The following is a 12334-nucleotide window of genomic DNA, read 5'->3' on the forward strand; positions in this document are numbered from 1 at the left end:
TTATAAAGGACAACATTTATTTGGGGCTAGCTTAAAGGTTCAGAGTCCATTATCAAGGTGAGAAGAAGCAGGGCAAGACCCAGGTGGGCGTGGCTTTGAGAAGAATCTGAGAATTCTACAGAGTTCTGTAGGCAAACAGAAGCCTGGATGCTCAGGCAGTTAAGAGGAAGCTCTCTCAAAGCCCACCCCCATATTGACACACTTCCTCCAACAAGGCCACACCTCCTAATAGTACCACTCCCTGGCCCGAGTACATTCAAACCACTACATGGTGTCTAGTGAAGTTTCTTTTCATCCTTTCCATTGAAGCAGAAATTTGATTTCATTGTTGTTCTTTTTGTAGTTTTTAACCAAATTTCCAGTTACATTAAAAATGAATAAAGCTTGATAATATTGATATATGATTTAAGTTGTATGATAGCTTTGCATAGAGGCAAAATTAAGGATCCATGTGAATATTTACATGAGAGGAAACAGGTTTCCTATGACTTTTTTTAACTGATGAAATAAATTTATAGTAATATTTGAACATGGTATAGCTATACTAATGAGAAGAAAAAAATTCTTGAGTCAAATATTCTGCTTAGTTGGGGTTCACGAATAGTGTTCCTATCAGTTTAATTACAGAATGCTCATTTATAAAACTGATTCTTCTTAGTTCCTGGGCTATTTAAAAATGGGCACTATGTTCTCAGATGAGCTTAAAATTGTGATTTTAATTTTTTGTTTTTATTTTTAGATCAGCCAGCATTACTAATCTGTCACTGGATCGGTCTGGTTCTCCTATGGTTCCTTCATACGAGTCATCTGTGAGTCCCCAGGCGAACCGAAACTACATCAGGACAGAGACTACTGAGGATGAACGCAAAATTCTTCTGGTCAGCATCTAACTTGTTACTAGTTTTGAATGTAAAGAATACTGACTTTTTATTCCTTTAAAGACACATACATGAGAGAGTCAGTTGGGCTTGACATGCAAGCTTGTAAAGTAACCTGGGAAGGCTAAGGCAGGAGAACCTTGTCTTTGAGACCAACTTGAGCTAAGTGGGATGTTGTCCTAAAAAAAAGTATATCAGTTAAACAGGGAAATCCTTAGGTTAACCTTTTATTTACTAGCATATTTTTTCCACACTCTATTACTATTTCTTTCTTCCTTTCATTTGTCCAAATCAGAATTTATTTAACACAAGAATTGAACTTCAAGTTAGATTGTTGTATCTAAACTTTGAAACTTAATTCCAACTATGTTTATATGACATAATAATCCACTCTTTCCTCAGTTTATGTATATAAAAAACATTTGCCTAATTCTAAGACCAACTCAAAGAAATGAAAAAGAACTCTTTTGTTATAAAGGTTATAATTCAAAAGGTAGAAGTAAGATCAATGGGAACATTCTTACTAGTGAAAGAATTAATATTTTATTTTACTTTTTTATTTATTTTGTTTTTTGAGACATATTCTCTCTATGTATCCCTGGTTCTATGTAGACCAGTCTGGCCTTGAACTCACAGAGAACCGCCTGGCCTCTGTCTCCCAAGTGCTGTGATTAAAAGGTGTGCACCACTATGCCTATCTTTGAAGTAATATTTTAATGAAAAAAATCTGTAAAATGTGTACCACACCTATATGTCATAGAGAAAAAAATAAAAAGGTTGGTAACAGTGAGGGAGTCAGGAAATCTGAAGGCTGAAATTGGTTTCTTAGGCAGAATGTGAATCTTATTTCAGTATATGACAAAAGGTACAGATTTTGGATCAAAGCATTTTCCATGGACAGAAGTATAATTTATACATTGAGACAGAGTTTTAGTTGGAATCTGTGGGGTCAGTTAAAATGGAAAGTTATTTGGGTCTACCCATTGGGAAGCAATGCATTCAGTTTTTCTGTTCACTGCTCTAGGAGTAGTGGGACCTCATAGAATGTACCCAATAATTGACTGTGTTGTGATATTTCTGCTTTTTAAAATTTTTCAATAGCAGGATATCCAGAGTAGTTTTGATTTGAGATATTATAGATAAATCTAGTTGTCATTAAGTATTGTTGTATAATACTTAGCCACCAAGAACAGGGATCCAAAACTATGTTCATTACTATTGGTTATATTATATTCATCAGAAAAATCTAGAGAGTAGCTTGAAAAGAGACCCATATGAAGTAGTTCTGATCTCTTGTAGAATGTAACCCCATAGTATTTGCCCTTTAATAGGAACACAGATGTTATGATGTCCTGTGCAAATAGGAAGTGATTTAAATAACAAAGAAAAATTAAATGCAGTCTGTCTTCAGATGCACGAAGGACTCTTTTATGGTCCCAAGGTCTGAGCATGAACATAGAGTCATTAGTAAAGATAGCCCAAACTGGATCCATCTAATCCATTAGTTGAAACAAGGAGGTTGAGGAACATAACATAATTTCAGAGGCACTCACTGCAGATGCACAGGTCAAAGCAGTTAGCATCACCAGAAAGAGATTCTCAGTGTAAACAGGGCTCTGTGTAAAATAACTTTTCCCTTGGTGCTAGGGTCTTAACTTGACCCCAGGTGGGCCGACTTGACTTCAGATGATGGGGTCAATATCCTTTTGCTCTTTAGCTGGAAGTTTGCTATCTTTCTGGTGACTCCCACTTTGTCTTCAGGTGTTGCCCTTGAGGGCCTGGGCCAGAGGAGCTGAAGAGGAATCCACAATATTTCAGTAAATCCATCTGTAATGACAGATATATTCCCTTCCCAGTCAGTTTGCCTGTTTCTTCTACAATAAGATGAGGGAGGTTAGAGTGTGCATGAGCATGAGTAATAAATAAACAGAAGATGTTTGTGGGTTTGGATTGGATTTTGTAGTTCCTGTAGCAATGAGAGCATAATAGAATGTGACACGAAGTTAAAACAGTTTCTACTGCTGGAAATAATCTTACAACATAGAATCTGAAACAATATTTAAGGGTTAATGAATTAACTGTAGTAGATGAATCAGAATAGTCAATTCTACCTGTTGGGCTGAATTTTATTAGATGAGCCACCAGTAAAATAAGTATGTGTCAGTGGAATGGGAGAAAGGTGGACAGATTTTGTAACCACAACTTCAGTCTGTATGAGAAAGCGTATAGCTTACCAGCTGGATAATAACTTATCTTTCCCAAATAATCTGCAAATGAAATTTGACAAATCCATAGAGTTCTGAATTGCTCTTAAAAACCTTATGGGTAATATACTATATTAAGGATCAAATTCACATAATTGTTGACATTGGGTTTGCCCCTGATTTGTTAATTGAGTAAGTGTTGTTTTGGACTCTATCCCATATTTTTTCATCTAGAGTTCCTTTTGGAAACCAGAGATTATAGTTATAACTTGATGGTGGTCAAATAGTTGTGACTTTAATACTCGTGTCCCTACTTTAAAAATGGTGTACAAGCTTGACCTAAGAAGCTTTCCCTGGTTTCTGCCCATTATTCTCAGCTCCTTCTGAGGGTCCCTGCTGTCTTGTCTCAGAGCTGACTTCAGGTCCCTGTACTGTAGGTGGTGGTGGAACTGGGGAGAATGAAGGTGATGAATGAAGCGGACTAAAGTCTCATGCAAGAGCCAACTTTTTCAAAGCATCAGACTGTTTATACTCTGAGGGTTAAGAAAGTCATATGAGTAAAGTGGACAGTCAAAAGAACAAGCTGCATGTGAAGGACAAGCCACATGTGGCAAAAATCTTATTTTTTCATAGAGGTATATAAATAACCATAGCCTGTTTTAATAAATAAAGTTAGTTCTATCTGCTACGCCTGGGAGGAGCATGAAAACACATTCCAAGAACAATTCAATGCTTTGAAGAAACTGTTATAAGACTCATGCCTTGTTTTCTTGTAGTTTTCTCACAAACTCAGCTCCATATTTGGACTGTGTTCCAACATCTACTCTTACAAGTTTAAGTTTGAATTTATAACTGAGGAACATTGTTGAAAGTTTTTTGGGGTAGGAAATTTTTATTTTATTTTATTTTAATTTTTGGTAGCATGACCCACAGCCAGTTCTGAGACTGAAAGGCAAATTTATTTTTTCCTAGTCTGCTTTTATACCATTTCAATTGCATGCAAGTGATACGGTCAGTTTTAGGTTAAGGGAATAAACAAGGTAATAAACAAATAGTCAAGGAACAAACAAGACAATAAAACACAAATAATCAAGGAACAAATAAGACAACAAAGTCCCCATGATCACTGTTTCTAAGGGCTTATAAGAATGACCAAGATATCTGAGCCTACTTCTCTGTCCTAGGCCAAAGTCATATTTTCGCCCGAAGCCTACTTTGTTCTAGCCTAAAATCAGATTCCTTTCTGAGCTTACTCTGCTGTCCTGGCCCAATGTCAAATCCCTGCCTGGAGTAGCCCTACTTGCTTGTCCTGGTCCAATGTCAAATTTCTGCCAAGTGGCCACAAAAGCTGTCCACATCTCCCCCTTTTTTATTTCCTAAACAAGACTGCGTCTGTCTTAGGTTGTTCTGACAAGAATGCCTTCCTTACCCCTCTTGGAATATGTATTAGCAAAAGCAATGCACTTCTTAGGTTGGTAAGGCTCTGTGCAGAATCTTACCTGTCTCTGACTACCAGCCTGTTAATAACTCTGGGGGTCCATTTTTAGTTTCAAGCCATGTACTTTGGCTGCCAACATATTGATGTTGTTAAAGGCAAGCTTTATCACGATGGGCAGGAACAAAAGTATTCCCAGGATAAGGAGGGCTAGCATGATCAAGCTATATATGCCATTCTTAAAACTTGACCAAGATGGAAATATTGATTTTAAGCCATGAATAATTTTATTAGCAGTATCTGCAGCATCAAAGCTCAGTGAAGCAGCATTCTTTAAATTCATAATCTTAGTATACAAAGTCAAAACATCTAGAGAGGTGTTAGTATTATGCCAAATACCCTGTGAGTGTCTTTGAACCATTTCCTGTAATACTCATGGGAAATAAAACAAAAGCTGGTTGATAAACCACCATAACAGACATGCCAGATTGAACACACTAATTATAAAGTGTACAATCAATACAACTTACATTAAATACTGTGGAAGAAACAAAAGTAATTTTAACATGACCTATTAGTAAAAGATTGGGAACCTTTAACACATGCTCTAACACTTGTTCAAAATCCAGATTCTGTTCTAATTTAATCTATTGCTAATATATCTTCATAAAGAACTGCAGCTAACTTCCAAATAAGTCTCTGAAAATGTCCAGAATCAGCTTTCCAGATGAAGACTGTCATTTCCTTTTTTCCAATATTGGACTGATTTCTAAACCAGTCCATGATTGAGTCAGAATAACTTGTCATATGAAAGAGAAGAGTCATCATAAGTTTTTGATTAAGTTTTTGAAGTTCGTTTCCACAGTCTCTATGTTCTCTGTCCCACAAAGTCTAAAAGCTTAAAGCAAGGCAGCTTGTCCAGTCTGGGATATAGGAAAGCAAAGGTGGGTCAGGAACATATGCCCAGTACAGCTTTCCTGTCACTATCATCAGGGTACTTGGCAAGCTGACAGTCAGCATCATTTTCCTAGCATCAGAATGTCTCATCCGTCACTCTAGCAGATAGCACGTTTCTACAGCAGAGGAAAGAGCACAAACATGCCCTCTTCCCCATATTAAATACCTGATCAAGATCATGTTATATGCCAGTAAGTGGATCCTTCCATTTCACCTAGGCATAAGTATGCCTAGTTGTAGGGTGTCATAGACACTCAGAGTTCCTTGGCATCCAAATTTTTAAACTTTAAAAAGAAAAAGAGCATCATTTAAATAATTGTGTGGTGTATGGGGTTATAACTCCCCCTTTTTTAGTTTATGAAGATGTAGCTTTTAATAGTTCCATATCACCTGCTTCACAGTACCTTGTCTTTGCGGATTATAAGGAGTCCTGGTAATATGGGTAATATTACATTGTCAAAAAAAATCTCAAATGCTTGACTGTTTTAATCTGATTTGGAACACCAAGTATAGAAAAACATAGGCAATGACTAATTAAATTTTTAGTTGCTTCTCCTGTTAAAGCAGTTGCAACTAGAAAGCCTGAGAAGCTGTCAATAGTCACAAATAAATATTTTAATTTTCCAAAACGAGAAATAAGAGTAACATCCATTTGCCATAATTTATGAGGTATAAATTCTTGAGGATTAATACCATTATGTGGATAGGAAGAAATTGAAGACAATCAGGATACATCTTTACAATTTGATGTGCACATTCTCTAGAAATATCAAATTGTTGTCTCAAGCTATTACTATTTTGATGGTGTAAAGAATGAGATTGATTGTTCCTGTGTAAGGCTTATAATCTGCCTGGTATACAAATATGCTGTGGCACTGCCCTCATTAAGGGGTCTGGGCAATCCAGTATGGGCTCTTAAATGTCCTATAAAGTAAGGAACAGTGTGTTCTCTTAAATTGAGTTGTATTTGCATAAAGAATTGCAAAATTTGAGAATTAGCAGTATTTAAAAAAGGGACAATTTCAAGCAATTGCAAATCATTAGCTATATATTATCTATCAGTATACAAATTAAAAGCTTAATAAAATATATCAAGTGTTTGAAAAACAGCAGCTACAGCACATAGTTCAATTATCTGTGCTGAAGCAGGCATGGGAAAACTCAAGAGAATGAACATGTTATCCGATCACATATGCTGTCTTCCCACTAGATGAGCCATCTGTAAATACAGCAAACACTCTAGGGCTGCATGTGTAAATTTACAGGAAATACAAAAGTATGCCTAGAGGAAAAATTGTAACAACTTGTCTTTTGGATAATGATTATCAATTTTGCCTGATTATAATTTCAGCATTCTGCAATAACCAATTTAATTGTTGTTTGTAATAAGGACTATTTCATCAGTTTTTCCTCAAAATATTTTCATGATCCTATCCTACAATTCTGTATTAACACAGCAACAGCTTCATAATAATGTGTTAAAACTTTACTTGGAGATGAAATAAATGAATCCACATTAATAGTCTCTATTGTCAAAGAACTTCTGTGGGCACATGAGAAAGTAGCAAGAACACAAACAGACAACAATTGGCCATAGTCTGTATAACATACCTGTTGTTGACTAATAGCTTTTTCTACTTTTTGCAAAGCTATTTGTCCCTCATCAGTTAATTGTCAGGGGAATTAGGATTTGCATCCCCCTTGAGCACATCAAAGGTTTAAGTTCTCCAGTGGTGAGCTTAAGGTGAGGTCTTAGCCAACTAGAATCTCCTAACAACTTTTGTTGCAATATCCTTTTCAAACCAGTGGCCAATTTGTTGCATTTTTCTCTTCAACCCAAATACACCCATTTAATGAAAATACAACTCAGTAATTAGGAAAGCAAGCTGCAGTCTATCTTGGGCAGATTTGCCACTAAGCTCTCTATTCCCCTCCTAAGAAATCCCTCTCACTTGCTGTCCTCCTGTCCTCCTGTTCCCGTTCTGTCCTCTGCTCCTTCTCCTCTGACTCTTCTCTTCCATTTCCTCTCCTTTTCCCCACCTCCTCTCCCTGTCTAATCATGTATTGGCTTAGCATAAATCTACAACTTTGAAAATCATTTAAAGTAAGTAAATTATCTTTTTTTATTTGAATTTTCTGTTCCACAATCTGTTTAGGATATAACTGATGACCCAAATATTGAAAAGGATATTGTCTTTGAATCTTTTCAGGAGCAACAACTAATTCCCAAGATTTTAAAGCTTGTTGTATAAGAGCAAAGGCTTGCAGTAAAACTCCTTCAGAGGGATCAGCTAATAAAATATCATCCATATAATGAATGATATACACAGAAGAATACAAAGTCCTGACTTCTTGTATTGAAGCAGCGACAAATTTTTGGCACAGTATAGGGCTATTAGCCGTTCATTGAGGCAAAACTTTCCAATGATATTGCTTTATGGTTTCTTTAAAATTACTGAGGTCCAGTCCTGCACTGCCTGGGGTGACTAGCAAAAGATCCTGAAAGGATTGTTTTGCTGAGGAATGAACTGCATTGCCCCATAACATTGTTTTAGGACCTGGGACTGGCCCCCTCTCCCATTTCCCAGAGGGAGAAGACTTCCTAAGTCATCTCTCATAGACTTGCATCCACTAGTTCAATGCATACCCCCCCCCCCCCCCGTTTCATCTAGGACAGACTCCTGTTTTTTCCCCTCACTATTTTTCTTAGTTTTATTTGGACATTCTTCACTAGAAGTCCTGTCCACATCCAAAACAACTTTCAGGAGGCCCATTAACTTTCTTTTTCCCTATTCTAGTCTGTTGAGATAAAACTTGTTGCATAGTTTTTCCCTGAAGTGGCAGTGGCTATGGCCACACCCTGCACATAAGAGAGACCAATGTTGGAACATAATCTAATATAGTCTGTAACAGTTCCAATCCTTCTATAAGGTCCTATGGTGGTCTGACAGGCCCTGTTTGCATTCTCATAAGCTAATTGCTTTACTAAAAACATTCCAGCATTAGCATTTCCAAACACTCTCCCCGATACTTTGATACTTTAATCAGTTTATCAGCAAACTCCTGAAAAGGCTCATTACATCAGGTCCCTGCCTTATTTTTGAAATATCTTGAGACAAATCCCCTTTGTTAGGCAAGGTATTCTCTGCCCTACAAGCAGCAGGAGCAATTTGAGCATAAATACCCGGATTAAATTGTAACATTTTGAATAACCTAATGCTGACCTTCTCCTTTTACTGTCTCATAAGTAACTGGATTGTCAGCTCTAGCATTTAACTCTGTTGTCTGCTGACATCTTTAAAAAATCCTGTTTTCCAAAACAGATGATCTCTTCCCCCCAAACATGCACGAGCTAACTGCTTTCAGTCTGCAGGTGGAAGAGCCTCAGTCAGGACATCTAACATAGCCACGGTGAATGGAGCAGTGGGTCCATACTGAGTGCAGGCAGTTCTTAATTCCTTTAGCTGTTGAAAGGGAATGGGAGTGTGATATCTAGCAGAATTCCCTTGTTGGTCCTGTGCTTCAAACACAGGGCATTGCAAAACTTATCCTTGTATGTCTTCCCCTCACTCTACAGCCTGTTCTAGTTCTGCCTGAAGAGGTGATAACAGCAACCCTAGGATTTAAAGTAGGAGGTTTCCCCTCATTCCTGTTACTCATTAAAGTCACTTGAGGAGGCAAAGTCCTCATTTTTTGCACTACTTGGGGTACGTCCTCCTCTGAATCTGAACTTGAGCTACTCTTTTTGTTCTTGGAGAAGTTGCTCAAACTTTCAACAAGCCAAGCTAGCTCCTTTTATTTCAACTTCTTCTGTCTTTGGGATATGCTTGCCTGTTCTTTTTCAAAAAATACCTTACGAGAATCTGGAAAAAGAGGCCAGTCCTCATCATGGTACTTAGCAACCCCTTCCTCTAGTTCACTTTTGCCTCTGGGATCATGAGGCTCACCACTCTTTCCTGCCTGTCCAAAATCTTGGAAATAGGAGGTGTGCATGGAAAAGTTTCATCCTTCCTTTCACTATCAGCATCTTCCAATATCTTAACTAATTTTATACTTTCGTGTTTAGGATCTTAAGTATCTATCTCTAACTAGGGTCCAAAGGCTAAAAGCCTCTATGGGATATTTTTCAGGTCCATGTGTTGTATAGTTCCCTTTTATTCCTTCTCCCACTTTTTCCCATGTCTGCAAACTTCTTGTACCTTTCTCAGGGAACCAAGGACAGGTTTCTCCTATAAAAACCAAAACCTGGATAATTTGTTTCTGACTTATTTTCGCTCGTCTAGCCTTTAGCATATTTTTAAGCATATATACAAATGGCATTCTGCCATTCCCTTGCCCCATTCTTACAGAGTTTATTTACCACTGGCCCAAATTTCCCTCTGCACTCCCTTCCTTTCCCGTGGTACCCTTCACTGTATCCTCCTTACTGGAGCTGGATGTTGAGGTGCCATCTGACCGGGTTCTCTAGCAGCGGTGAGGATTAAAAGGAAAGAGACAATTAGACAACACTGTAGCATGACCCCCAGCCAGTTCTGAGGCTGAAAGGCCAGAATTTATTCAACAAAGACTTTCTTAAGAAACATTTACTTAGCCGTTGAGAATAGGGGAGGATGCCTAGAATCTATGCAGAGTGGACTACCATAATTACCTTAGGTTTGAGTAATGATTACTATCTTTGTCTTTCTTGGCTTGTGTCCAAAGAAGGATTTTATATTGCACATAACTAAGAGACCAGTAGTATGTGCCATCGATTGAAAATAAAAGGACTTAGGATATTTTGTTTTGAAGAGAAAAAAGTTATGCTTGGAAGTAATGAGTCAAATTCAGTTGTTTCCATGTATGTGCCATTTTTATTTAACATATCACAGTTAGCTAATGTGAAGAAATCCAAACTGAGATCCTTTATGATCTTAGAACAGCATCGGAACAGAACACAGCATCCCTCTTGGGAGTAATGTTGCTTTTGATGTGATTGCAGGACAGTGCTCAGTTAAAGGATCTGTGGAAGAAAATCTGCCATCACACCAGTGGAATGGAATTTCAGGATCATCGTTACTGGTTGAGAACACATCCTAACTGCATTGTAGGAAAGGAATTAGTCAACTGGCTAATTAGAAATGGGCACATCGCCACAAGGTATTTTAATTTTAAAACATTTTGAAATTATTAGCTAATGTTAATTAATGATTAGGATGTATATTTGAAAGTGTAAAGGTAACTTTTTTTGTGAATTACTGTTTTAGGGATTTGGTGGTTTGGGGGAACTAGTTTTTTAATTGCATTTGGTGAGAATGTAACGAACCAGATTGGGGTCACAGTCTACCTCCCTCATTAAAAACAAGGACTGGTGGTTAGTGAGATGAATCAGTGAGCAAAGGCACTTGTTCCCAAGCCTGATGACCTCAGTTGGATTTCCAGAATCCAGAATCTATATGCTATAAGAGGAGGCAGAGCATCCATGGAAAAAACTGGGTGCAGCCACACATTCCCAGAGAGGCCTAGAGGCCAGAGGTTCAGCTTGCTGGTGAGCTTGTTTAAGTGTAGTTGGTGAACTCCAGTTCCGGTGAGAGACCCTGTCTCAATGGTAAAGTGGAGACCAGTCGAGGACGACCCTCCATGTTCTGTCTTCCATCTGCTCCTTCCACATGTTAGCACCCATGTGCACACAGACACACATAATATGTAGCAATTCTTCAAATGCATCCCTAGAAAAGCGGATGGGAGAGAGTAGCTAGAATCTAAGTCAAGGGATTTTCTTGTCACTAAAATCTAAACTTCAAACCTGTATTGAGATTGCATCCATAATCAATGTCTGGAGGGACCTAATCTGTCTCACAGATCACACATGTATAAAACAAATCACAGGCAGTCTCGGTTATCTTTTTGTCTTAGCTTCTTTTCGATTGCTGTGATATGATACAATGTCTAGGGAAACTTGAAGAAAGAATTTATTGTGGCATAAGGTTATGGAGTTAGAGTACATAAGGAAGGGTATCTTATTTAGGATTTCTATTGCTATAATAAAACATCACATATATGTATAGCAGCAATTAATTAGGAAAAAGAGGTTATGAGTTTGAAAGAGATTTAGAAGGGGTATATGGGTGAGTTTGAAGGGTGGACAGGAAAGGGAAAAATAATGCAATTATTTAAACAATCTCAAAAAATGAAAATAAGTCAAAATTAAGCAAAACACAACACTATGATCAAAAGCAGCCATGGGAGGAAAGGGCTTTGTTTTTTTTTGTTTTTGTTTTCCCCTTTCCTTTGGCTTACAATTCTCAGGTCACACTCTATCACTGAGGAAAGTCTGTGCAGGAACTCAAGCAAGACTGGAGGCAGGAACAGAAGCAGAAGCCTTAGAGGAATGTTGCTTACTGGCTTGCTCCAGGCTTTCTCAGCCTGCTTTATTATAACCTCTTACCACCTGCCAAGGGGTGGGACCTGTAGTGTGCTGGGCCTTCCCAGTCACTTAATAGTCAAAATCTCTAGAGGCTTACCCACAGCCACTGGAGTGGGGGGAGTTTTCCCAATGAAGGCTCTCTTTTCTCAGATGACTAGCTTGTGTCAAGTTGACAAACCAAACCAACCAGCCAAACAGAAACTCTCTAAATGGGACAATAGTAATAGCATGCCACAGGCAGCAGACGTGGTGACAGAACCGGATGCTTGGAGCTCACATCTTGAAGGGCAAATTTTCATTCTGAAAGTTGGCCTCTATTAGCATTCTTCCTTTAGCAAAGCTTTGTCTCTTAAACCTCCCGAAACACCACCACCAACTGGGAGCCACACAGTCAAATGTCGGAGTGTTTGAACCTATGGGGACATCCTCATTCAAACACCTTTCAAGTTAAGCTATC

The 12334-nt window shown here is 38.1% G+C and overlaps 1 protein-coding gene across 3 annotated transcripts in view; it reads left to right on the top strand.

Annotated features, from left to right (window-relative positions):
* The window catches only part of PIKFYVE (phosphoinositide kinase, FYVE-type zinc finger containing), a gene marked incomplete at both ends in the record, with an annotated part of 87627 nt that overhangs the window by 18221 nt on the left and 57072 nt on the right, over nt 1-12334 (top strand). For all 3 annotated transcript variants that reach the window (XM_080933372.1, XM_080933371.1, XM_080933373.1), the window contains 2 exons: nt 740-878; nt 10453-10610. In XM_080933372.1, the coding sequence (XP_080789498.1) occupies nt 740-878; nt 10453-10610 (297 nt within the window). The remainder of the gene's footprint in view (nt 1-739; nt 879-10452; nt 10611-12334) is intronic.

This window comes from Micromys minutus (assembly GCF_963924665.1).
Source record: "Micromys minutus genome assembly, chromosome: 19".
Classification (NCBI taxonomy): Eukaryota; Metazoa; Chordata; class Mammalia; order Rodentia; family Muridae; genus Micromys; species Micromys minutus.